This window comes from Archocentrus centrarchus, chromosome 10, assembly GCF_007364275.1.
Source record: "Archocentrus centrarchus isolate MPI-CPG fArcCen1 chromosome 10, fArcCen1, whole genome shotgun sequence".
NCBI lineage: Eukaryota > Metazoa > Chordata > Actinopteri > Cichliformes > Cichlidae > Archocentrus > Archocentrus centrarchus.
Window position 1 is genome coordinate 16,519,435 of NC_044355.1, and position 26,791 is coordinate 16,546,225.

Here is a 26,791-nt window from a genome sequence, read left to right on the forward strand (position 1 = left end):
CCCGATTGTAAATACTCGTGATCTTCCTACATTTATAAAAAATTATACCAAACACAGCAAGGATAAAAACACAAGAGTCTGCACTACTGTTGAATGTAGAACGTTATCAAGAGGAGGAACCACAATACAATGAGAAGACGTCACACACTGCTGACTTGTGATATTGTACTGACACCAGGCGACCAAGTGTTTTGCTGTGGAATATGAAATGAGGTATGGCTGCACCAGTTAATGGAAATCTGTCCGTGCCTGTGCGCTTAAATTACGAGTCTAGTCATCTAGAACACACAAACTCTTACCGACCTCTAATTACATGATCATAATAAATACCAGTGAACCAAAATACAACAACAAACAACTAATGCTGACTTTTCTTCCATTATATTGACACCACATGACCAAAATACTCACCGCAGACTACACACTAGTAGTACATTAGTTATATCTAAATAATATGAGCTGGGGCTCTTTATCTCAAAACAGGACCCAAGTCGAGGGGCAATGACAAAAAAATTAATAAATAAAAGACTTTTCACTCACAGCTCAGTACTTCTATTGTTTATGAACGGAACAAAAGGCTTTTTCAAATTGTTGAGAAAATTCTTCTTACATATATTGAAATTTTAAAAATTTACTACATCATTACAGTTTTTCTAAAGAACAAGTTCAAAATCCAAACTACTGAAATCGTGCTTGAAATAGGAGGCTCAGCACCATGGATAGCGATAGTCACAAACTTCTACTTTGTAGAGTTAAATTTTGTGTTACTATATTTTATATATGTTGAAAAAGCAAATATGAAAAACACTTCTAAAAACATTATGTTTCAGTGCTGTAATACATTCCTCTGCAGCTGGGAAAGTTACCTCTTTTTATGGTGGCATTTATTATATTAAACATGCTGTTATATCTAAAACTCAGTAATCTCTTGGTTTTTCAATTCAATACTGAGCGAGAGAGAGAAAGAGAGAGAGAAGAAGCTTCTTGCAAGTAAAGACTTTGCAGATATTGTCTGCTATTGCTCAAGTTGTTGAGACAAGGATTTGTTGTAAACACAAGTTTCTACAACCTCTTCCCAGTGCACTAATGTTCTTTTCTTTTCTTTTGATTTCTTTTCTCTTTTTGGAAGAACAAGACAAAACGCTGAATATGCCTTACCTCTAAAGACATTCTCCTCCTGTCAGGAAGCACAAGTGTATTTGAATGACTTCCAGGGACTATAGTAGATCCTATGCTCATTCTGGGTCCAACCAACATGTACCGCTTCTCTCCTGATCTGTACTGGATGCTGTGACATAGTGTGCCATCATAATTTGTCTCTGGCAGATATTTAGAAGTATAGTCTGTGGATTTGGAGCACTGCATTACAATCAGCACGATGACACTGACAAGAAAAAGCACAGAAACTGAGCCCAAAGTTATCATGAGGTAAAAAGTCACATTATTGTCCTCATCATCTTTTGCTGCACTTTTAATATCAGATGCTGCAAAAGCCTCTTTGGGCTCCACAAGTTTGACAATCACAGTAGCTGTTGCTGAGAGAGAAACGTTGCCATTGTCTTTGACCAGTATGATGAGTTTATGCTCAGCGTCGTCTGTCTCAGTGAATGAGCGAAGTGTTCTGATCTGTCCTGTATAGCGGTCCAAACCAAAGAGACTGTGGTCAGTAACTTGCTGCAGTGAAAAGAGCAACCAGCCGTTATATCCAATATCAGCGTCATAGGCTCTGACTTTAGTCACCAAGTGTCCTGCGTTAGCATTGCGAGGAATCTCCTCCACACCTTCAGCAGAACCGTTGGAGCTGAGTGGATACAGGATGACTGGAGCATTGTCGTTCTGATCCAAAATGAACACTTTGACTGTGACGTTGCTGCTGAGTGATGGAGTTCCAGAATCTGAGGCGACAACTTGGAACTGGAAAGTTTTCAGCGTTTCAAAATCAAAACTTTTCAGCGCAACAATATCCCCATTTTCAGAATTTATGTTCAGAAAGGATGTTACTTTGTTATCTTCGATTCCATCTCTCATAATATGATAGGAAATAAGAGCATTCTCATTCTCATCATGATCAGAAGCTTTAACAGTAAACACTGAAGCTCCAGGACCATTACCCTCAGTCACATAGAAAGAATATGGACTCACTTCAAACTCTGGACTGTTGTCATTCACATCTGACACCACAACGCTTATTGACTTTTCAGATGATAGCGGAGGTTGACCTGCATCTTTTGCAGTTATTGTCAACTTATATTGTGACTGTTTCTCTCTGTCCAAAGGTAATTTGGTCACTAATGAAAACATTTTTTCTTGTAAAGATGGTGTTAAAGCAAACGGAACATCCTTTCCTATGGAGCAAATAAATTTTCCATTAAGACCAGAGTCCAAATCATTTACACTGATCAGAGCTACTGTAGTTCCAGGTCTGGAATCTTCTGGGATGGAGCTGGAAAATGACGTAACTTCAATCTCAGGGACGTTATCATTCACGTCAACTATCTTAATATTTATACTTTTTTCTGTGGTTAGAGGAGCAAGACCTTTATCTGATGCCTGGATTTCTATTTCATATCCGTCTTGTTTTTCATAATCTATTAAACCTCTAACAGTTAACTCCCCTGTTACTGGATTAATGTCAAAAATATTTAGTATATTTTGATTCACACTCTTACTAAATGAGTAAACGACATCTCCGTTTGGACCATCGTCTAAATCCGTTGCATTTACTTGTATGACTATTGTACCAAGTGGAGCGTTTTCATTGAGCATTATAGAATAATCATCTTTAGAGAAAACAGGTGCATTATCATTAACATCCAAAACGTTGATTAGAACAGTCATATTGCCAGATTTCGGAGGTTTACCCCCATCCAGGGCCATCAATGACAGTGCGTGGCTCGTTGCAGCTTCCCTGTCTAAAGACTTTTGAACAACCAAAATAGGTATTTTACCATCATCTCGTTTGTCCCTAACTTCTAAACGGAAGTGATCGTTGTTGCTGAGTTTGTATTGCTGCACTGAAAACTGTCCGCTGTCTTGATCCCGTGCAGCTTTCAACTGAAATCGTGTGCCGGCCAATACGGACTCTGAAATCGCAAGGATTGTCTCGTTCTCTTGGAAGCTGGGTGTATGATCATTTATATCCAGCACTTCTACTGTAACGTAATGGACCTCCAGGGGGGTTTCTAGCACAGTTTTCACATTTATCACACACGCACTGCTCTGTGCACACACCTCCTCCCTGTCAATCTTTCGGCTCACATATAGGATGCCATCGTTTGGATTCACATAGAAAAGGGGGTCCACATTACTTGAAACAATCCGATATTTCCGGTCTTTCAATGTGTTTTTATCTAATCCCAGATCTCTTGCTATGTTTCCAACCACAGTTCCTTCGTTAACTTCTTCAGAGATCGAATATCGTAATTGCGCTGAGGCTACACGCCACAAAAGCACAGCAAATACGCATCTGATCAAGTATCCTCTCCTTCCTGGCTCGCGTTTTCTTTCTTCCATGGTGAAACCCAAATCATCAATAATCCATCATAATCATAATTCCGGTTCAAATACAGAAAGCAATAATCTATTTTTTGCAAATAGTCATATGATTTCTATACATGAAGAAAATAGTGTAAGCCGACATTGTACACGGAGCGAGCGTCAAAACGGTCCTCCCATTGTTGATGTGAAAATGATTAGAGGTGGAACCACAAAGCAGTGACGATAAGCTTGTGTATGGAAGATTTTCTATATCACACTGACACCACGCGACATTACTTCTCATTGCAGAAACACTGGCTGCACATTGTGTTATTAGAGCAGTTGGTCCAAATTGTGAAACGAGATCAAGAGATTTATTGGTCTTCACAAGGGCACAGCAAGTACTTCAAAGCCAGCAAAAAACTAAATTAATATATTCTAACACGAGCGAATATTTTACATTTCATTGGTAAATACAACATGAATTAATGCACTACCAATCATGCTGCACAAGGAAAGACACCGAACATTTTTCAGGATCAAGTACAGTTATGTGTTTTTCAAATTCTTTTCATTAACACATTCCCGCAGCTTTTGTCCTGTCCACTAATTGATGCATACCTGTCATGTCAGCTGTGTGGCTGGAGGGGTTAGACCCAAAATGCAGGACTCAGCAGGGGTTAACTTAAAGTGGTTTATTATGATGATGAGACAGAAAACTAAAACAAACCTACACTGGGACCAAAGCGAGATCGAAACTGGGGAGGAACAGGTAGAGACACAGAATAGGGAGCAATGATGACAACACTACAACGGACAGATGAAAACTGAGGGCTTAAATACACAATAGGTAATCAGGGCAAGAGGAGACAGCAGGGCACAGCAGGTGAAGCAAATGAGACTAACAACATAGGGGAAGCAAAACTAAACACAAAGCACAGGGAACAGAAGACTGGAAAGATAAAACAGGAAGTGACTAACCAAGGTACACGCAGACTACATACGGGGGACTGGCACACAGACATGGGACAGAGACGCAGACAGGGGTGGACTGGCAATCGGGCTTACCGGGCATTTGCCCGGTGGGCCGACAGTCCTCAGGGGCCGATGCTGTTGGGTTTTTTTTTTTCTTTCCTTTTTTTTCCTAAGAGACCAGCCCACAATTTAGAGGGGGCGGCCCATTGGCCCATCTTCAATATAGACAGTGGACAGAACCAATCAGGATATAGGATGAAAACGGCCCCACCCTTTCTCTGCGTGGTGCAGAACACTGAAACTACTCCCGCTAGTGTCTGTGTAGATTCTCAGTTATCCAGGTCATAGTAGTCTCTGGAGCTTGAAAAAGGCGACTGGACTTCTTTTTGTTTCTTGAAGAAGAAACAAAAAGAAGTAGTTTCAGTGTTGAGCGCGTGTGTTAAAGGAGAGGCAATATGGAGAAATCGAAGCGGCAGAAAGGGGGTGCGGAGAAGTTACGTGCGAAGAAATTGAAGAGTGTCGCTGTAGATGCTACAAAATGTGTAAAGATCTCAGACACGGTCGCTGCTGTAGCCTCCACGTCCTCTGTAACAGTAATGCTGCAGCAACAGCAGCTGTAGGCAGAGCCGGCCAGAGGCATAGGCGACATATGCGGCTGCATAGGGCCCACTGACCACCAGGGGCCCCCCAAGCTCGCCCACATTTGTCATGAAACTTTTTTGGTTTGTTTTAATTTTTTACAAATGCCAATTTCCTAAAAGAAAGAAGAGACTATTCTAACTGTCCAGATTTGTACACTTGTAACAACACTAATTTAATGAGTAGGCTACACTCTAATAATCTCTAATCTGTCTCAGACTGATGCTAAAAAGCTAATTCATGCATCTGTTACTTCTTGGCTGGACTATTGTAATTCATTATTATCAGGCTGTCCTAAAAGGTCCCTGAAAAGCCTTCAGCTGATCCAAAATGCTGCAGCTAGAGTACTGAGAGGGACTAGAAAGAGAGAGCAGATTTCTCCCATATTGGCTTCTTTTCATTGGCTCATAGTCCCGTATCACCCCAGTAGAGCACTTCGCTCTCAGACTGCTGGCTTACTTGTGGTTCCTCCCATTCTACATAAGAGTAGAACGGGAGGCAGAGCCTTCAGCTTTCAGGCCCCTCTTCTGTGGAACCAGCTCCCAGATTGGATTCAGGAGACAGACACCCTCTCTATTTTTAAGATTAGGATGAACGATGGGTTTTCTCTGTAATTATTGTGGGGTCTTTACCTTACACTATAAAGTGCCTTGAGATGTCTGTTTGTTTTGAGTTGGCACTGTATAAATAAAATGTAATTGAATTGAAAAATTGAATTGAAAAGGCTGAAACTGTAATATATCCTAAAAAAAAAAAAAAAATCAACTTTAACCCTCCAGCATTAATAACAGTTAAGTTCAGGGGACAATGAAGTGGTATGAAGGGGGCCCCAAATCAAATAGTGCTTAGGTCCCCTTCAAGGCTTGGGCAGACTCTGCTGTAGGTGAAGACAACAGCAGTGTGATGAGCAATGGCCATTGATTAATATCAAAATTTATTTACATTTCCATACTTCCCCAAATCTGGCAGCCATGGCACCTTAAATCTGATAAAATAGCAAACGGTCAACGCCGAGAAGTGTTGGATGAGCAGCAAGTGTTCATTTTAGGCTGCATCATAGCATTTTAGATATTTATGTTAAAGGTGTGTTGAAAGGCTGCACAGTAGTTTGAATTTGTAGCCTCTGTGCTGGTTAAACATGTTTTGAAAAGCCCTCAAGCAGGTGAAATAACAGATTTAAAAAACTAAATGATACGTCAAAGCTTTGCAATTTAAGCATTACTAAAGTAAGTTAAAAAAAAAAAAAAAAAGACATAGTTGCGGGCCGGTCTAAACCAAAAATGCCAGGGCCGATTTTTTGTCCCAGTCCAGCCCTGAACGCAGACTAGTCACAACACTAGGAAAAACTCAACATGAAAACACAGGAGGTCAGGGTCAAGACAAAATGACAAAACAGACAAGACCACGGAAGCAGGGGAGACAGGGACAAAGGGAACAAAAGAATCAAAACAAACTGGGAAACAACAAAACTCAGGGAAACTAAAACTAAACACAAAACGCTGGGCAGACGGCCCAGGACCATGACACATACCTAACTAAGCACACTCGCATAAATTAATCAAATTTAATTTGGTCGTACATGGTTCCAGAATAACAAGCTGTTATTAAAAAAAAAAAAAAAACGAGCTAGAAAGTACAAGTGTTTAATCTCAATGCCACCAAAATACTGTAGTCACTTTTTAACATGCACCAAGAGAGAGTTCAAAATATCAGGTTGCTCTGGAAAAGGTAAGAAAAAATAAATAATTAAATAAAAAAAGACATTTACAAAGTACATTTGTGTGTGGCCAAAAGTAAAACATGACTGTGCATCTTAGTGGAAAACCGTACTTTTTAAACCGATGTGACTTACCTCTTCAGATGCCTTCCTCCTATCAGGAAGCACAAGCGTGTTTGCATGGCTTCCTGGGACTATAGTAGATCCTATACTCATTCTGGGTCCAACTAGCATGTAACGTTTCTCTCCTGATCTGTACTGGATGCTGTGACACAGTGTCCCATCATAATTAGTCTCTGGCAGATATTTAGAAGTATAGTCTGTGGATTTGGAGCACTGCATTGCAATCAGCACGATGATGCTGACCAGAAAAAGCACAGAAACTGAGCCCAAAGTTATCATGAGATAAAAAGTCACATTATTGTCCTCATCATCTTTTGCTGCACTTTTAACATCAGATGCTGCAAAAGCCTCTTTGGGCTCTACAAGTTTGACAATCACAGTAGCTGTTGCTGAGAGAGAAACGTTGCCATTGTCTTTGACCAGTATGACCAGTTTATGCTCAGCCTCGTCTGTCTCAGTGAATGAGCGAAGTGTTCTGATCTGTCCTGTATAGCGGTCCAAACCAAAGAGACTGTGGTCAGTAACTTGCTGCAGTGAAAAGAGCAACCAGCCGTTATATCCGATATCAGCATCATAGGCTCTGACTTTAGTCACCAAGTGTCCTGCGTTGAAATTGCGGGGAATCTCCTCCACACCTTCAGCAGAACCGTTGGAGCTGAGTGGATACAGGATGACTGGAGCGTTGTCGTTCTGATCCAGGATGAACACTTTGACTGTGACGTTGCTGCTGAGTGATGGAGTTCCAGAATCTGAGGCGACAACTTGGAACTGGAAAGTTTTCAGTGTTTCAAAATCAAAACTTTTAAGCGCAAAAATCTCCCCATTTTCAGAGTTTATGTTTAGAAACGACGTAACTTTGTTATCTTCGATTCCATCTCTGAAAATATGATAGGAAATAAGAGCATTCTCGTTCTCATCATTATCAGAAGCTTTAACAGAAAACACTGAAGCTCCAGGAACATTACCCTCAGTAACATAGAAAGCATATGGGCTCAGTGAAAATTCTGGACTGTTGTCATTCACATCTGACACCACAACGCTTATTATCTTTTCAGATGATAACGGAGGTTGACCCGTGTCTTTTGCAGTAATCGTCAGCTCATATTTTACCTTTTTCTCTCTGTCCAAAGGTGACTTGGTCACTAATGAAAACATTTTATCTTGTAAAGATGGTGTTAAAGCAAACGGAACATCCTTTCCTATGGAGCATATAACTTTTCCATTAAGACCAGAGTCCAAATCATTTACACTGATCAGAGCTACTGTAGTTCCAGGTCTGGAATCTTCTGGGATGGAGCTGGAAAATGAGGTAACCTCAATCTCAGGCGCATTATCATTCACGTCAACTATTTTAATATTTATACTTTTTTCTGTGGTTAGTGGAGCAAAACCTTTATCAGATGCCTGAATTTCAATTTCATATTTGTCTTTCTCCTCATAATCTATTAAGCCTTTAACAGTTAATTCTCCTGTTATTGGATTAATGTAAAAAAGATTTAAGGTATTTTGATTCACACTCTTGCTAAATGAGTAAACGACGTTTCCGTTTGTACCATCGTCTAAATCTGTAGCATTCACCTGTATGACTGTTGTTCCCACTGGAACATTTTCATTTAGTGTTACCGAATATTCGTCTTTGGTGAAAAAAGGTGCGTTATCATTAACATCCAGTACATTTATTAAAATATTCATATTACCCGATTGGGGAGGTTTCCCCCCATCCAGGGCAGTCAGTATTAATGAATGGATTCTTGCAGTTTCTCTGTCTAAAGACTTTTGAATAACCAAAGATGGAATTTTACCATCGTCTCCTTTATCCCTAACTTGTAAACGGAAGTGATCGTTGTTGCTGAGTTTGTATTGCTGCACTGAAAACTGTCCGCTGTCTTGATCCCGTGCAGCTTTCAACTGAAATCGTGTGCCGGGCAATACGGACTCTGAGATCTCAAGGATTGTCTCGTTCTCTTGGAAGCTGGGTGTATGATCATTTATATCCAGCACTTCTACTGTAACGTAATGGACCTCCAGGGGGGTTTCTAGCACAGTTTTCACATTTATCACACACGCACTGCTCTGTGCACACACCTCCTCCCTGTCAATCTTTCGGCTCACATATAGGATGCCATCGTTTGGATTCACATAGAAAAGGGGGTCCACATTACTTGAAACAATCCGATATTTCCGGTCTTTCAATGTGTTTTTATCTAATCCCAGATCTCTTGCTATGTTTCCAACCACAGCTCCTTCGTTAACTTCTTCAGAGATCGAATATCGTAATTGCGCTGAGGCTACACGCCACAAAAGCACAGCAAATACGCATCTGATCAAGTATCCTCTCCTTCCTGGCTCGCGTTTTCTTTCTTCCATGGTGAAACCCAAAGCATCAATACTCCTTCATAAATTCGGTTCAAATGCAGAAATCAACAAACTATTTTTTGCAAATAGTAATATGATTTCTATACAAGAAGAAAAGGGTGTAAACCGACATTGTACACGGAGCGAGCGTCAAAACGGTCCTCCCATTGTCGATGTGAAAATGATTAGAGGTGGAACCACAAAGCAGTGACGGTAAGCTTGTGTATGGAAGATTTTCTATATCACGCTGACACCACGCGACATTACTTCTCATTGCAGAAACACTGGCTGCACATTGTGTTATTAGAGCAGTTGGTCCAATTTGTGAAACGAGATCAAGAGATTTCTTGGTCTACACAAGGGAATTACACCTATTTCAAAACTAATAAAAAGTAAATAAATAAAATTCCAATATTTAAAACAACCCACAAGCACGTATTTAAAAAATTTTCATGGTTATTATCGTATTGGGCGTATTTTAGAACAGTAAGCCAAACACTTTTCAGCACCAAGGACAACGAAGTCGTTCGCAAGTTCTTCTCGTTAAGATATTCCTGCACTTTTTCTATTTAAAAAAAGACGGATACCTACCGAAAAAAACTCCGTTGTCTGAAAATAAATTAGTTTCAATTGTTTTTGTCTATAATTTCATAATCACAATCTATTATAAAGAATGTGGTAAGAGTGCAGCAATATGTGATCACATTTTAAGACAAAACAAAATATCACAGGCAAACCTCATCATGGCCCAAGAAAGAGTTCGAAATATGAGACTTGCTCTGTAAGTGGTGTGGAAGATGTAGACAAGATACTTTTCCGTGTGACCAAACATTTAATATGAATCTTATTGGGAAAACGTACTTGTTTAAATGAGAGACTTTACCTCTTCAGATGCCTTTCTCCTGCCAGGTAGCACTAGGGTATTTGCATGGCTTCCCGGAACTATAGTAGATCCTATACTCATTCTGGGTCCAACTAGCATGTACCGCTTCTCTCCTGATCTGTACTGGATGCTGTGACACAGTGTGCCATCATAATTTGTCTCTGGCAGATATTTAGAAGTATAGTCTGTGGATTTGGAGCACTGCATTGCAATCAGCACAATGATACTGACCAGAAAAAGCACAGAAACTGAGCCCAAAGTTATCATGAGATAAAAAGTCACATTATTGTCCTCATCATCTTTTGCTGCACTTTTAATATCAGATGCTGCAAAAGCCTCTTTGGGCTCTACAAGTTTGACAATCACAGTAGCTGTTGCTGAGAGAGAAACGTTGCCATTGTCTTTGACCAGTATGACCAGTTTATGCTCAGCCTCGTCTGTCTCAGTGAATGAGCGAAGTGTTCTGATCTGTCCTGTATAGCGGTCCAAACCAAAGAGACTGTGGTCAGTAACTTGCTGCAGTGAAAAGAGCAACCAGCCGTTATATCCGATATCAGCGTCATAGGCTCTGACTTTAGTCACCAAGTGTCCTGTGTTGGCATTGCGGGGAATCTCCTCCACACCTTCAGCAGAGCCGTTGGAGCTGAGTGGATACAGGATGACTGGAGCGTTGTCGTTCTGATCCAGAATGAACACTTTGACTGTGACGTTGCTGCTCAGTGACGGCGTTCCAGAATCTGAGGCGACAACTTGGAACTGGAAAGTTTTCAGCGTTTCAAAATCAAAACTTTTTAATGACAAAATTTCCCCACTCTCAGCATTAATGTTCAAAAACGAGGATAATTTGCTGTCTCCGCCTGCATTTCTGATAATATGATAGGATATGCGTGCGTTGTCACTATCGTCAAGATCAGAGGCTTTCACCGAAAACACGGAGGCTCCAGGGCTGTTATTTTCCGTGATATAAAAGGTATAAGGACTTGTTAAAAACTCCGGACTGTTGTCGTTCACATCTGATACAACGATGCTTATAGTCTTTTCAGTTAAATAGGAAGGATTCCCCGAATCCTTCGCAATAATTGTGACATCATATTGAGAAGTAATTTCTCTGTCCAACTGTGAGCTACTTACAATAGCGTACATATTTTCTTGCAATGAAGGAGATAAAGTAAAAGGAACGTTTTGTTTGATTGTGCAAATGACCTTGCCGTTTATTCCTGAGTCTAAATCACTGACACTAATGAGGGCCACTGTAGTTCCTATCTTTGAATCTTCCTTGATAGAACTAGAAAATGATGTCACTTCTATCTCAGGTGCATTGTCATTCACATCAATAACAGTTATCATAACACTTTTGCCTGTTGTTAAAGGAACTTGTGCCTTATCTGACGCCTGAACGTAAATTTCGTAACTTTTACTTTTCTCAAAATCTATCTGACCTATTACATAAATTTCACCAGTATTTGCGTCTATATTAAAGAGCCCCATTATTTTTGGATCGACTTCGTTACCGAATGAATATATTATTTCACCGTTTGCACCCTGATCCAAATCTGTTGCATTTACTTGAATGGCTACAGTACCAGTGGGGGTGTTTTCAGTAAGTGTAGCAGAATACAGCTCTTTTGTGAACACTGGGGAATTATCATTAACATCAAGTACATCCACAATGATTTCTATATCGCCTGACTTCGCCGGTTTCCCTCCATCAACGGCTGTTAGACGCAGCTTGTGCTTGCCGCTTGTTTCTCTGTCTAACTGCTTTTGCAGAACTAAAAATGGTACTTTACGGTCTTCGCCCCGATCCTTTACTTCTACTCTAAAATATTCATTATGGCTGAGTTTATATTGCTGAATGGCGAATTGGCCTACATCAGGGTCTCGTGCAGCCTGTAGCTGAAATCTCGCTCCTGGTAGAGCAGACTCGGAAATTTCAAGCCTTTTCTCTTTCTCAGGAAAAACGGGCGAATGATCATTTATATCCAGTATTTCCACTGCCACATAGTGAATTTCAAGTGGGTTTTCTAGCAAGGTTTTTAGGTTGATCAAGCATGTACTGCTCCGTTCGCACACGCCTTCCCTATCTATTCTTCTTGCCACATACAGGATGCCATCGTTTTGATTCACCTGAAACAGGGGTTCCGTTGAGCCTGTTACAATGCGGTATCCCCTGTCTTTGAGTGCGCTCTTATCAAGTCCCAAATCTTTAGCTATATTCCCGACCACTGTTCCATCTTGAACCTCTTCGGATATGGAATATCTGATCTGTGCAAAAGCTCCGCTCCGTAAAATATCCAAAACAACAAAGAAGACCAACCAAAACCGCCGCTCCTTCCAAGCTATTCCTTCTCTTTGTTCCATGACAAAGATGACAGAGACTAGTCCATTAAATTTCTACGTGTAAAGCCACTCAGTGCCTGATGGCCTTGTCCGTTACCCACTCTCTGTTTTGGGTCAATGCCCTAAAATTAAAAGACTCGTTGTCGTGAATCGCGGTTATACCCTCAAGTGTGCTGTTTGATAAAAAAAAAAATGCAAGGGCTCGGTTGAAATACCACTCGTGACGTAAGGTGCTGCCAGATGCAGAGAACCGCTAAACTACACTGACATCAAGCGTTAAGATTTGTTATTTACACAGACTGCAGATTTTTAGCAACATTAAAACAATGTAAACGGAACCAGAAGCGATATATTTTCATACTGATGTAAACGGGTCTTCTTTGACCGAGGGGAAGGGATGTGGCACATAATCCAACCTTGGACACTCTTTACGTTTGACGCGAAACAAAAAAATCCCGTCAGTTTATACACTTGAAAATATATACTGTGCTGTACTGCAATTGTTTAGTATATATTAAAAATATATATATATATCAGCACAAAATACCATACTAACAACTGAAAAAGTATGAAGCCGACAGGTGGGGGAGTTTAAAACATTTAGTAATGCGGAGTTGAAGACAACACATTTCAAATCACCAGTGTTGCATATGTATATTTATACGGACTCTAAACTTAATCTTACGGGTGTTTACAATAAGCCCCACATTTATGGCGCCCATAACAAGTCAGTCCCATGGAGAATGAACGCGGAGTCCTACGGAGTAGAAATATTTCTTTTAAGAAGTATAATAAAAATGCAACCAAGAAACAATTTGAATTAAACCAAACTCTTCAATATAACATTCAGAAAACTTAATTACCTCTTCCGGCGTACGTCTCCTGTCAGGAAGAACTAGTGTATTTGCATGGCTGCCCGGAACTATAGTAGATCCTATGCTCATTCTGGGTCCAACTAGCATGTACCGCTTCTCTCCTGATCTGTACTGGATGCTGTGACACAGTGTCCCATCATAATTAGTCTCTGGCAGATATTTAGAAGTATAGTCTGTGGATTTGGAACACTGCATTGCAATCAGCACGATGATACTGATGAGAAAAAGCACAGAAACTGAGCTCAAAGTTATCATGAGGTAAAGGGTCACATTATTCTCGTCCACATCTTGTGTTGCACTTTTAACATCAGAAGCTGCGAACGCCTCTTTGGGCTCTACAAGTTTGACAATCACAGTAGCTGTTGCTGAGAGAGAAACGTTGCCGTTGTCTTTGACCAGTATGATCAGTTTGTGCTCAGCCTCGTCTGTCTCTGTGAATGAGCGAAGTGTTCTGATCTGTCCTGTATAGCGGTCCAAACCAAAGAGACTGTGGTCAGTAACTTGCTGCAGTGAAAAGAGCAACCACCCGTTATATCCGATATCAGCGTCATAGGCTCTGACTTTAGTCACCAAGTGTCCTGTGTTGGCATTGCGGGGAATCTCCTCCACACCTTCAGCAGAACCGTTGGAGCTGAGTGGATACAGGATGACTGGAGCGTTGTCGTTCTGATCCAGAATGAACACTTTGACTGTGACGTTGCTGCTGAGTGACGGAGTTCCAGAATCTGAGGCAACAACTTGGAACTGGAAAGTTTTCAGCGTTTCAAAATCAAAACTTTTAAGCGCAAAAATCTCCCCATTTTCAGAGTTTATGTTTAGAAAGGAAGTAAGCAGGTTTTCTCCTCCCCCTTCCCTTAAGATTGCATATGAAATAACGGCATTGAAACCCTCATCATGATCACGGGCCGTCACTGAGAAAACGGGCGCCCCTGGGCTGTTATTCTCAGTTATATAGAAAGTGTATGGGTTCTGTAAGAACTCTGGGCTGTTATCATTCACATCTGAAACGGAAATAGTTATAGTTTTCTCCGACGATAAGCAAGGTGCACCTGCGTCTTTAGCAACTATTAGAACATTGTATTGGGACTGCTGTTCCCGGTCCAAAACCTTTTTCGTTACTAGAGAATACATGTTACTTTGTAAAGAAGGATTGAGTAAAAAGGGGGCATCCTGGCTTAAGTAGCATACTACTTTTCCGTTTAGATCAGAGTCGGAGTCTTTGACACTAATTAATGCCACTGTAGTTCCTGGTTTCGAGTCTTCTGGCAGTGCATGCGAAAAAGATGTCACTTCAATCTCTGGTGCATTGTCATTTACGTCAACAATACTAATAATAACAATTTTGTCTGTAGTCATTGTAGCCGCTCCTTTGTCGGATGCCTGAATATCGATTTCATACCTTGTGCTCTCTTCAAAGTCTATGACTCCCGCCACCAAAATTTCTCCATTAACCGGATTTAAGTCAAAACGTTCACGTACTCGTGCATCCACATCATTTCCAAATGAATATACAACCTCACCGTTTGATCCTTCGTCCAGATCTGTTGCATTAACCTGGATTACAGTCGTACTAATAGGAGAATTTTCTTTGAGATGAACAATGTACGAATCCTGATTAAAAACCGGAGGGTTATCATTAACATCAGAAACATTAACAATTATTGTCATATTACCAGACCTAGGAGGTTTCCCTCCATCAAAGGCTGTCAGAAGTAACACGTGGCTTTTAACAGATTCTCTATCCAGTGATTTTTGAAGAACTAAACTAGGTGTTTTACGGTCCTCGCCGCGGTCTTTCACTTCTAAACGAAAATGTTCATTGTGACTCAGTTTATAATGTTGAACAGACAGCGAACCACTATCAGCATCACGCGCAGCTTGCAACTGAAATCTTGTTCCTGGTAATGCAGATTCAAAAATTTCTAACGTCTTTTCATTTTCGGGGAAGGTCGGTGCGTGGTCGTTTACATCCAGAATCTCAACTGAGACGTAGTGCACCTCCAGCGGGTTTTCTAACACTGTTTTCAGGTCGATAAGACAAACTTTAATTCGGTCACACACTTCCTCTCTGTCAAGTTTTCGGTTCACATACAAGATGCCATCATCTGGATTTACTCGGAAAGGAGGCTCTGTCGAGCTGGAGACAATGCGGTACCCCCTCTCTTTCAGTGTGGTCTTATCAAGACCTAAATCCTTCGCGATATTTCCAACAACAGTTCCTTCTTTAACTTCCTCTGAAATTGAATATCTAAATTGTCCTGAAGCGTTCCTCCAAATTGGAACTAAAATCAAAATGTATACAATCCATGTTGTCTGCGCTCTCCATGTTAAGAATCGCCTTTGTTCCATGATGTGAAGACGAAGGAGTAGCTTGAAACGCCCGTTAAAGGGTTACACGCACACTCAAACAAAATCCCTCTAAGACATCCGTTATCATAATCCAACCATTTTCCAGCACAGAAATTCCTTACCGTTAAATTTTGTATTTGAGCCCTGAGCGTAAAGAAACGGTCTCGAGCCGATGATTCTAGAGGAAGGGGATGGATATAGTGAATATAACTGAAACCTTGTGGAAGTATTAGCTGTCATTACACTGACACCAAGTGACAAAGAATGACACTGCAGCATTCTGTCTAAGGGAACGGTGACAAATATTCACGATACGGGGGATTAGCGAGAAAGGGGTATTTTTTAAAAATATATAGAGAAAGTTACCACAAATAATACCGTCCAAAACACAGATTAACAAAGGTTGTGCGCCGAGTTTCATCTGACATACAGTCTATGTATATACTCTTTGTTTACATTGCTAAGTTACCTATTGTAATGTGATTGCTGAAGTCAAAAGGGCAGGTACATGTCTAAGAATATTTCAGCACCGCGGACAGCTACAATCTGAGCTGGAAGGCACACTTTCGGGCATACAACAGCCAGTGATAAATCAGCTTGAAACAGTAACAATATTTAGACTGGCATATTCAGCACGAAGAAAAATCGAGTTGTTCAGGCTCTGACATCTGAAGCTGCGACGCAGGTAAAGTTTCAGCATGTATATTTTACCTGAAATTGAATCTATCCAGTAAATCTCCACGATGCACATAAATGGCCCTTAATTGGCCTTTGTCGTAAGTGCATTCATTGCGTATAAAATGATGTAATAATTTAAAAAAAAAAATCGATGCTATCTCCATAACGGTGGACATTATTCCGTTCAATTCCACAAGTATAAACCACAAAATATGACCTTAGATTATATTAACAGTAAAATCTTTTAACTCTGAGCCGGTGACAGCAATATCATATTCGTCTAAAAATACAGCGGAGATAAACTGTTCATCTTACCTCTTCAGACGCCCTCCTCCTGTCAGGAAGAACAAGTGTGTTTGCGTGGCTTCCTGGAACTATGGTAGATCCTATACTCATTCTGGGTCCAACTAACATGTACCGCTTCTCTCCTGATCTGTACTGAATGCTGTGACACAGTGTGCCATCATAATTAGGCTCTGGCAGATATTTAGAAGCATAGTCTGTTGATTTGGAGCACTGCATTGCAATCAGCACGATGATACTGACGAGAAAAAGCACAGAAACTGAGCCCAAAGTTATCATGAGGTAAAAAGTCACATTATTGTCCTCATCATCTTTTGCTGCATTTTTAACATCAGAAGCTGCAAAAGCCTCTTTGGGCTCTACAAGTTTGACAATCACAGTAGCTGTTGCTGAGAGAGAAACGTTGCCATTGTCTTTGACCAGTATGATCAGTTTATGCTCAGCCTCGTCTGTCTCTGTGAATGAGCGAAGTGTTCTGATCTGTCCTGTGTAGCGATCCAAACCAAAGAGACTGTGGTCAGTAACTTGCTGCAGTGAAAAGAGCAACCAGCCGTTATATCCAATATCAGCGTCATGGGCTCTGACTTTAGTCACCAAGTGCCCTGCGTTGGCATTGCGGGGAATCTCCTCCACACCTTCAGCAGAACCGTTGGAGCTGAGTGGATACAGGATGACTGGAGCGTTGTCGTTCTGATCCAGAATGAACACTTTGACTGTGACGTTGCTGCTGAGTGACGGCGTTCCAGAATCTGAGGCGACAACTTGGAACTGGAAAGTTTTCAACGTTTCAAAATCAAAACTTTTTAACGCCAAAATGTCCCCGTTTTCAGAATTAATATTGAGACTGAATGAAATAAATTTATTATTCTCTTTTTCGTTTCTTAAAATATGATATGAAATTTGGGAATTTTTGCCCTCGTCACGGTCTGATGCCCTCACAGAAAATAGTGAAGCTCCTGGGGAGTTGTTCTCAGTAACATAAAAAATGTAAGGGTTCGCGGAAAACTCCGGACTGTTATCATTCACATCAGATACAATAATAGTAATTCTTTTTTCAGAAGTCAGCGAGGCTGTGCCTGCATCTTTTGCAACAATTGTTACATCATATATGGCTTGCTTTTCTCTGTCCAGGGGTGATTTTGTAATTATCGAAAACATGTTGTCTTGCATTGAAGGTGACAATGTAAAAGGAACATCTTCTATAAATGAGCAAATAACTTTCCCGTTAAGACCGGAGTCTTTATCTGTAACACTAATTAATGCCACAGTAGTTCCCAGTCTTGCATCCTCAGGCATTGCCTTTGACAACGAAGTAACCTCTATCTGAGGGGCATTATCATTCAAATCAACAATGTTCACCAACACACTTTTGTCTGTCCTTAAAGGAGCCGGTCCTTTATCAGATGCTTGTATATCAATTTCATAACTTTCCTCTACTTCAAAGTCTATCAGATCTTTAACAATAATTTCGCCAGTATTTGGATCTACACGAAAAAGTTCACGTATCCTGCTATTTACATTTTTCCCTAATGAATACACAATTTCACCGTTAGATCCTTCATCTAAATCAGAAGCATTTACTTTTATAATTGTTGTCCCAATGGGAGCGTTTTCTTCTAGAAATAAGGAGTATGCGTCTTCGTTGAAAACTGGCATATTGTCATTTATGTCCAAGACATCAACAGTTATTTCAGCTGTTCCAGATTTGCTTGGTTTCCCTCCGTCTATAGCTCTAAGAAGTAGTTTATGGCTTTTCGTTGTTTCCCTGTCTAGCGTCTTGAGTAAAACTAAAATAGGTATCTTTCCATCTTTTCCGCGATCTTTTACTTCTAATCGAAAGTGATTATTGGGACTAAGTTTATATTCCTGGACCGAAAACTGACCAACATCAGGGTCGTGGGCTGCCTGCAGCTGAAGGCGCAAGCCTGGTAAAGCCGACTCTGAAATTTCAAGACGTGGCTCTTTGACTGAGAAGCTAGGAGAATGATCGTTCACATCCAAAATTTCCACAGTCACATAATGAATTTCAAGAGGGTTTTCAAGTACTGTTTTTAGGTTGATCAAGCACACTACGCTTCTCTCACAAACCTTTTCCCTGTCAATTATACGGTCGACATATAATATTCCATCGTTCTCGTCCACGCGAAAAAAGGACTCCGATGAACCCTCAACAATGCGGCATCCTCTCTCTTTCAGTGTGTTCTTCTCTAATCCCAAGTCCTTCGCTATATTCCCAACAACAGTTCCTTCATTGACTTCCTCAGCAATGAAATATCTTATCTGCGCCGAAGCGCTGCTCCACACTAAAATTACTGCAACAATAAAGGCTATCCACCGCCATTCGTTTTTTGATACTCCGGGCCGCGTTTGCTCCATAACTAGGAGATAAAAACGTTCCCCGGTGACTTAGAATACTAACCTTTCTACCAGACCAAAAAATATATATATATATTAGGTAGATTCCGTTGCCTTATCAGGTTCATATAAGCGGAACATTTGCTCTGAAAAAACAGGAGGTATCAAGTCCTGACGTAAAATCCTATCCGACAAAGAGGAGGACCCACACCGCTAATAAAGGGCTCATTTTAAACAGTTTTCTGCTCGTACAGTGACACCAAGTGATCACCAAAGAGTTTGTTCCTATTTAAAGTATACATTTTAAAGTCTGCAATCTTTAAGATGATTTTTGCAATTGTATTAAGACGCACACACCACAGGGTATGCCTTTAGATAAAAAGAGGAAAATGAAGCAAAAAAAAAAAAAAAAAAAAAAAACAGCGCCAAATGTGGGTTCACCACCACGGATAGAATTCAACAAAATCACTAAATGGCGAATTAACACGAGTGTATTCTGTGCACCAAAACCAAAACCAGATTTTTGGCCATTTAAAGCATCTTACCTCTTCAGATGTCCTTCTTCTGTCGGGAAGAACAAGTGTATTCGCATGGCTGCTTGGCAATAGAGTAGAGCCTATACTCATTCTTGGTCCAACTAACATGTAACGTTTCTCTCCGGATCTATACTGGATGCTGTGACACAGTGTCCCATCATAATTCGTCTCTGGCAGATATTTAGAAGTATAGTCTGTTGATTTGGAGCACTGCATTGCAATCAGCACGATGATACTGATGAGAAAAAGCACAGAAACTGAGCCCAAAGTTATCATGAGGTAAAAAGTCACATTATTGTCCTCATCATGTTTTGCTGCACTTTTAACATCAGAAGCTGCAAAAGCCTCTTTGGGCTCCACAAGTTTGACAATCACAGTAGCTGTTGCTGAGAGAGAAACGTTGCCATTGTCTTTGACCAGTATGATCAGTTTATGCTCAGCCTCGTCTGTCTCAGTGAATGAGCGAAGTGTTCTGATCTGTCCTGTATAGCGGTCCAAACCAAAGAGACTGTGGTCAGTAACTTGCTGCAGTGAAAAGAGCAACCAGCCGTTATATCCGATATCAGCGTCATAGGCTCTGACTTTAGTCACCAAGTGTCCTGCGTTGGCATTGCGAGGAATCTCCTCCACACCTTCAGCAGAACCGTTGGAGCTGAGTGGATACAGGATGACTGGAGCGTTGTCGTTCTGATCCAGAATGAACACTTTGACTGTGACGTTGCTGCTGAGCGACGGAGTTCCAGAATCTGAGGCAACAACTTGGAACTGGAAAGTTTTCAGCGTTTCAAAATCAAAACTTTTCAGCGCAGTAATGTGTCCGTTATCAGGATTCACATTTAGAAAAACTGTTACATCATTTTCACCACCCGTTCTAAGAAGGTGATATGAAATAGCCGCGTTTTCATTTGCATCATTGTCCGTTGCGCTTACAGAAAATATTGACCTGCCAGCAAAGTTATTTTCTAGCATATAACACTGTAGTGGGTTTTGTGGGAATTGTGGACTGTTGTCATTTACATCTGCTATCTGAATGCTAAGCGTTTTAAAACTGGATAATGGTGGGTCACCACAGTCGGCTGCTTCTATTGTAATATCATAATGTGACATCAGCTCTCTATCCAGAAACCCGCTAGAAACAACTGAGTATGTGTTTTCCTTATAGGACGGTTTTAATTCAAATGGAACGCCCTGGGTAATACGTGAAATAATTTTTCCATTAACACCAGAGTCTTTATCCGTTACACTAATAAGTGAAATAACCGTACCAGGCTTTGAGTCTTCAGGTACAGTGTTTGACAGTGATGTGACGTCTATTTCAGGTGGATTGTCATTGACATCTTTAATTTTAACAATGACTCTACACTTGCTTGTTAAAGGAGGCGTTCCTTTGTCTGACGCCTGCACATCTAGTTTATACATCTCAGAATCCTCAAAATTCAACCCTTTCTTTAGCGTAATTTCTCCACTTACACTATCCAGGTCAAACATTTCGTAAACTTTACGAGCTAATGTTTTACTAAGGCTGTACTCTATTTCCCCGTTAGTCCCTTCATCTGGATCTGTTGCATTTACTCGCGCAACAGTCGTACCAACTGAGACGTTTTCAAATATTTCTATTTGATAAGTATCCTGTTTAAACGTCGGGAGATTATCATTAATATCAAGAACAGTAATGGAAACATTAAGCGTTCCAGATCTCGGCGGTTTACCTCCATCAACTGCGGTCACAAACAGGAAATGTTTATTATTTTTTTCTCTGTCTAAGGACTTCTTCAGCACCAGAAATGGTATTTTGTCCTCATCACTCTGACTGACCTCTATATCAAAGTGATCATTTGAAGATAATGTATATCTGCGGATGGAGTTTATTCCAGTGTCAGGATCACGGGCCGCGTGCAGTTCCAGTCGTGTTCCCGGAGATGACTGTTCTGCTATTTCAAATGTCTGTTCCTTTTCAGAAAAACTGGGGGTATGATCATTTACATCAGTAATTTCTACAACTACATAGTGGATTTCCAGGGGGTTTTCAACAAGCATTTTTAGCTCAATCAGGCATGCACCATTTCCCTGGCACAGTTCCTCTCTGTCGGTTTTCTTACGAACCTGTAAAGAACCACTGTCCGGATTTACCTCGAAATATGCGTCCTTAGATCCAGAAACAACACGGAATCGTCGATCAGTCAAAGAGGTTTTGTCAAGACCAAGATCCTTTGCAACATTTCCAACAATAGTCCCTTCTTTCATCTCCTCTGGAATAGAGTATCTTAGTTCAGCGAAAGCCTGTTCTCCGAAAAACAGCAGTAAAGAAAAATGAAAAGCAAACCAACCCCGGTTGCTCGATCCTCTTCGTTTTCTCTCCCCCATCATTCTCAAACAACACATTTAGCACAAGACCGTCTTTCTGCAGGAACCTCAGTTTATATATCCAAGGCTTTTCATATCGTCTATCAGAAAACATATGACAGCGTCTTCTCCGACTCACATCAGCTTTGCTGTGCGGTATCAAACAAAAGCCTTCTTAGGGGAGGACCTAATTCCTTTATAGCCTGTCCGGTGTAACAGTGACGCCAAGAGGACAATATTTTAGACGATTTTTTAATCTAAAAGGTTTCCATATATCTTAGTAATAAAATGCACATCAAGATAAGGCAACAGGAGGATAAGAAGTCAAGTTGCGAAAAATACAGTGTTGTGCTTTGAGTTGGTCTCAACCAGCCTCAAATCTATATACTTTTTATTAGTCTTTTTTGCTACGAAGTGAAGAAACGGTGTTTATTAGTGCACAGTAACAATTTAACATCTGAATGATATGAATGAAGGATCAGAGAAAAATGATGCACAATTTTATCTTCTTATTATTGTTATTTTCTTTAGTAGCAGTATTAAGAAGATGTATATATTTTTTAACTGTTAATCTATACTGTCCACAAACCAGTTTATTTTAGCACCTTAGATAGCGACAGGAACACTGGATTTTTTTTCTTTTATATCTTAATTGTGTCTTGACAATTATTTATTTTCCTTAGTTATGATCATTTCTACCAAAACATCTGGTTAATGACATATTAGCATAAAATCATATGCTATATAATATAAAATATAATAGAATACTGTGTTATAAAGCATTTTTAATATACACAATGGAAGACGGGTATTTTTATTTTAGAGAAAAAGTTATCATACTCGTAATGGTTTAGAGTTTGTAGGCATTTTTGTACTGATACAAGTACAAGCGACTCCATTAATACGATGCCAATAATAAGCAGAAGTTTAAAAAGTATGTGTCTCAAAAATATCATCACAAGGTTTAAACTTGCCAAAAAAAAAAAAAAAAACAGCTCAGACTCATCAGAGAGAAAACCAAAAACATCTGCTACATATTAGTCTTACCCAGGGGTGAAAGTAAGCCGGTACGGTCCGGTACTGCATACCATTAAAAGATTCTGCGCCGGTACGCATACCGGCAAAAGTTGGAGCGGCTGTCTGCTGTAAACCCGTCATTCAGAACCGGTTACGGCTGTACTTTGGGTCAGAATAAATCTGCTAGCAATAATCAGTCTAAAACACGACTTAATCAGTTAATAAATTGCTTTTTTTTCTCATTTCAAATTGTTTCTGAACTGTTCGTGCTATGCAGCCGCCTCAAATCTCCAGCTTCTCTCCCCTCAGAAATCGAAGACAGCCACATCCCGTCAGCAGAACGGACGCAGTGCATTTTATATGGCAGGCTAGACACTCCTATTTTGATTGACACCTCGTTCGGCCAGTCAGGTAATTGGCTGCACCAAAATCAACCGAAAAGCTACGTGACACCCCCTGGTTATTATTGGCTCTTGTAAAACCTATTTCTTAATATGACTGGCCGAATGAGGTGTCAATCAAAATGGGAGGGTCTAGCCTTTCATATAAAATGTACTACCTCCCGGAGGACAGCAACGATAGGGGTTTTTCCAGAGCCAATAATAACCAGAGGGCGTAGTTTTTTCAGGTGATTTTGGTTCGGCCAGTTAACAGGTTAAAACGTTCACCGCTACATTTAATGTCGGTCTGATTTTAACAAACTCTCTCAATTAAAAGCAAATAGAGATTAACTAATTTCAACAACACAGCACAGCTCAAAAACACTGCTTATGACCGGCGATTTCATTTACGCTACATGAGAGCGCATTCAGCTCCAAAACACAGTGGTTGCCAAGAGGATTGAGCTTTACGAATGTTTGGTGGTTACATCTGTCCAGAAGTTTTGTATTGTGGACAGAGCCAGAATGCATGGAGGTGGTCATCAACTGTGTTAAGTGTGCATTGTGTGCAAACATCTCAGTTCCTTAACAACAAAAATATATTCCACATTGTCAACTTCCTTATCCAGGCAGGCTATATATATATATATATATATGTGTGTGTGTGTGTGTGTGTGTGTGTGTGTGTGTGTGTGTGTGTGTGTGTGTGTGTGTGTGTGTGTGTGTGTGTGTGTGTGTGTGTGTGCTTGTCATAGTACCGGCAAGAATTTAAAACTACTTTCACCCCTGGTCTTACCTCTTCAGATGTTCTTCTCCTGTCTGGCATCACAAGTGTATTCGCATGGCTGCTTGGCAAAAGAGTGGAGCCTATACTCATTCTTGGTCCAACTAACATGTAACGTTTCTCTCCGGATCTATACTGGATGCTGTGACACAGTGTCCCATCATAATTCGTCTCTGGCAGATATTTAGAAGTACAGTCTGTTGATTTGGAGCACTGCATTGCAATCAGCACGATAATACTGACGAGAAAAAGCACAGAAACTGAGCCCAAAGTTATCATGAGGTAAAAAGTCACATTATTGTCCTCATCATCTTTTGCTGCACTTTTAACATCAGAAGCTGCAAAAGCCTCTTTGGGCTCCACAAGTTTGACAATCACAGTAGCTGTTGCTGAAAGAGAAACGTTGCCGTTGTCTTTGACCAGTATGATCAGTTTATGCTCAGCCTCGTCTGTCTCTGTGAATGAGCGAAGTGTTCTGATCTGTCCTGTATAGCGGTCCAAACCAAAGAGACTGTGGTCAGTAACTTGCTGCAGTGAAAAGAGCAACCAGCCGTTATATCCGATATCAGCGTCATAGGCTCTGACTTTAGTCACCAAGTGTCCTGTGTTGGCGTTGCGGGGAATCTCCTCCACACCTTCAGCAGAACCGTTGGAGCTGAGTGGATAGAGGATGACTGGAGCGTTGTCGTTCTGATCCAGGATGAACACTTTGACTGTGACGTTGCTGCTGAGTGATGGAGTTCCAGAATCTGAGGCGACAACTTGGAACTGGAAACTTTTTACTGTTTCAAAGTCAAAACTTTTCAGTGCAGTGATATATCCGCTGTCGGAATGTATATTCAGAAAAGTTGCCATATCATTGTGTCCACTTTCTCCTCTGAGTATACGATAGGACACTGCTGCATTTTCACTGGAGTCTTTATCAAATGCACTAACAGAGAATATTGATGTGCCAGCAGCGTTATTTTCCGTCAAATATAGTTCCAGTGGATTGTGTGAGAACTCTGGGGAGTTATCATTCACATCTGACACCTGAATGCTCAGAGTTTTAAATGTGGAAAGAGGCGGCTCGCCATAGTCTGTAGCTGTTATTGAAATGTCATAATGTGACACAGTTTCCCTGTCCAATGGTTCTTTTGTCACTAATGAGTACATGTTTTCTTTAAATGACGGTTTTAATTCAAATGGTACATTTTCCGTCAGATGACATATGACTTTGCCATTTAAACCAGAATCAGTGTCTGTTACACTAATGAGAGCGACCACGGTTCCATGTTTTGAATCTTCTCGGACCATGCTGGATATTGATGTCACTTCTATTTCTGGCTTATTGTCATTGACATCTTGAATCTTTATTATGACTCTACAATCAGTTGTCATCGGCGGCTGACCTTTGTCAGAGGCTTGGACGTCTAACTTATAAACACTGGCTGTTTCGTAATCAGTTTCTCCAATAACTCGAATTTCTCCCGTGTGAATGTCTAAACTAAATAGTTGTAACACATTGGAAGTAATATCACCTCCAAAAGCATACTCGACTTCCCCATTAGTTCCCTCATCTAGATCTGTTGCTTTGACTTTTATTATACTCGTATCTAGTGCGGCGTTTTCTTGTAATGTAACGGAATAAACCTCTTGGGAAAATATTGGTCTGTTATCATTGTTATCAAGAACCCTTATGATAAGACTCAGATTTGCGGATTTTGGCGGCGCCCCCCCATCTATAGCGCTTAAAATCAAGCTATGGTTTGTTTTCTGCTCTCTGTCCAAGTTTCTCTGCAGTACTAGGAAAGGGATTTTATCCTCTCCACTGTCTCGAATTTCAAGATGAAAATGGTCGTTCTGACTGAGTTTATAACGCTGCACGGAATTTACGCCAACATCTCGGTCACGGGCGCCTGGTAGCTGAAATCGTGCGCCAGGCAGTGTGGTCTCTGCTATTTCTATGACCTTTTCTTTCTCAGCAAAACTTGGTGCATTGTCGTTAGCATCCATTATTTCCACAGTGACATAGTGCACTTCAAGCGGGTTTTCAACAAAGATTTTTAGATCTGTTAAACACGCAACATTTCTATTGCACAGCTGTTCCCTGTCGACATTTTCGTGAATATACAACACCCCATTGTTCGGGTTTACCTCAAATAGCGTTCCCTGGGCGCCCGATACAATGCGAAAACGCCTGTATTTCAGTGTGCCGACATCGAGGCCCAGATCCTTAGCAACATTTCCAATAACAGCTCCCACTTTAACGTCCTCTGGAATTGAGTATTTCATTTGAGCTAAAATCAGCTCCATACAGTGGAAGAGCACAGCGAAAACCAGAAGACGCGAGTAAGTCATTATTCTGCCTCCTTGTCCTTTGTCTTCTTTGGCAAAATTCCTCTACAATAAAATCCACGAATACGTTCCACTTAATATGTGTCCATTTTTCCTGAGATCTTCCTTCAGACATCCATGTTCGCGAAATGGGCCGAAACCGAAACACTGGTATTCTTTGTGGTTGAGGTGAAAAAAAAAAACACATTGCAAAGGGCTGAAGCTATAGCACTTCCTTCTAGTAATACTGACACCCGGAGGATCATTCAGTGCTTACATTTAGTTTAAAGGGGAAAGAAGAAAACAAATCAAGATTTGAACAGAAATTTGAACAGAAAACAGAAAT

At 40.6% G+C, this 26,791-nt stretch overlaps 3 protein-coding genes across 7 annotated transcripts in view; all 3 read right to left on the reverse strand.

Annotated features, from left to right (window-relative positions):
* The window catches only part of LOC115787293 (protocadherin alpha-C2-like), a 195,950-nt gene that overhangs the window by 162,992 nt on the left and 6,167 nt on the right, over positions 1 to 26,791 (reverse strand). Inside the window, exon 1 of one of the 5 annotated variants that reach the window (XM_030739951.1) lies at positions 24,142 to 26,512. The exons of 2 other annotated variants lie outside the window; for them this stretch is intronic. In XM_030739951.1, the coding sequence (XP_030595811.1) occupies positions 24,142 to 26,469 (2,328 nt within the window). In that variant the 5' untranslated portion in view covers positions 26,470 to 26,512. Of the gene's footprint in view, positions 1 to 1,158; positions 3,514 to 19,614; positions 22,052 to 24,141; positions 26,513 to 26,791 lie in introns of those variants that run through there. 2 more of the 5 variants (XM_030739940.1, XM_030739946.1) reach the window with 2 other exon arrangements.
* Positions 6,905 to 9,298, reverse strand: LOC115787093 (protocadherin alpha-8-like). Its single transcript, XM_030739666.1, has one exon. It carries the CDS (start codon positions 9,296 to 9,298, stop codon positions 6,905 to 6,907), a length of 2,394 nt encoding a protein of 797 aa, XP_030595526.1.
* On the reverse strand, positions 10,152 to 12,530 carry LOC115787094 (protocadherin gamma-A11-like). The gene is made up of 2 exons (XM_030739667.1): positions 11,627 to 12,530; positions 10,152 to 10,354 (listed from the first exon to the last, which is right to left on the reverse strand). The coding sequence occupies exons 1-2, from the start codon at positions 12,528 to 12,530 to the stop codon at positions 10,152 to 10,154; spliced, it is 1,107 nt and encodes a 368-aa protein (XP_030595527.1).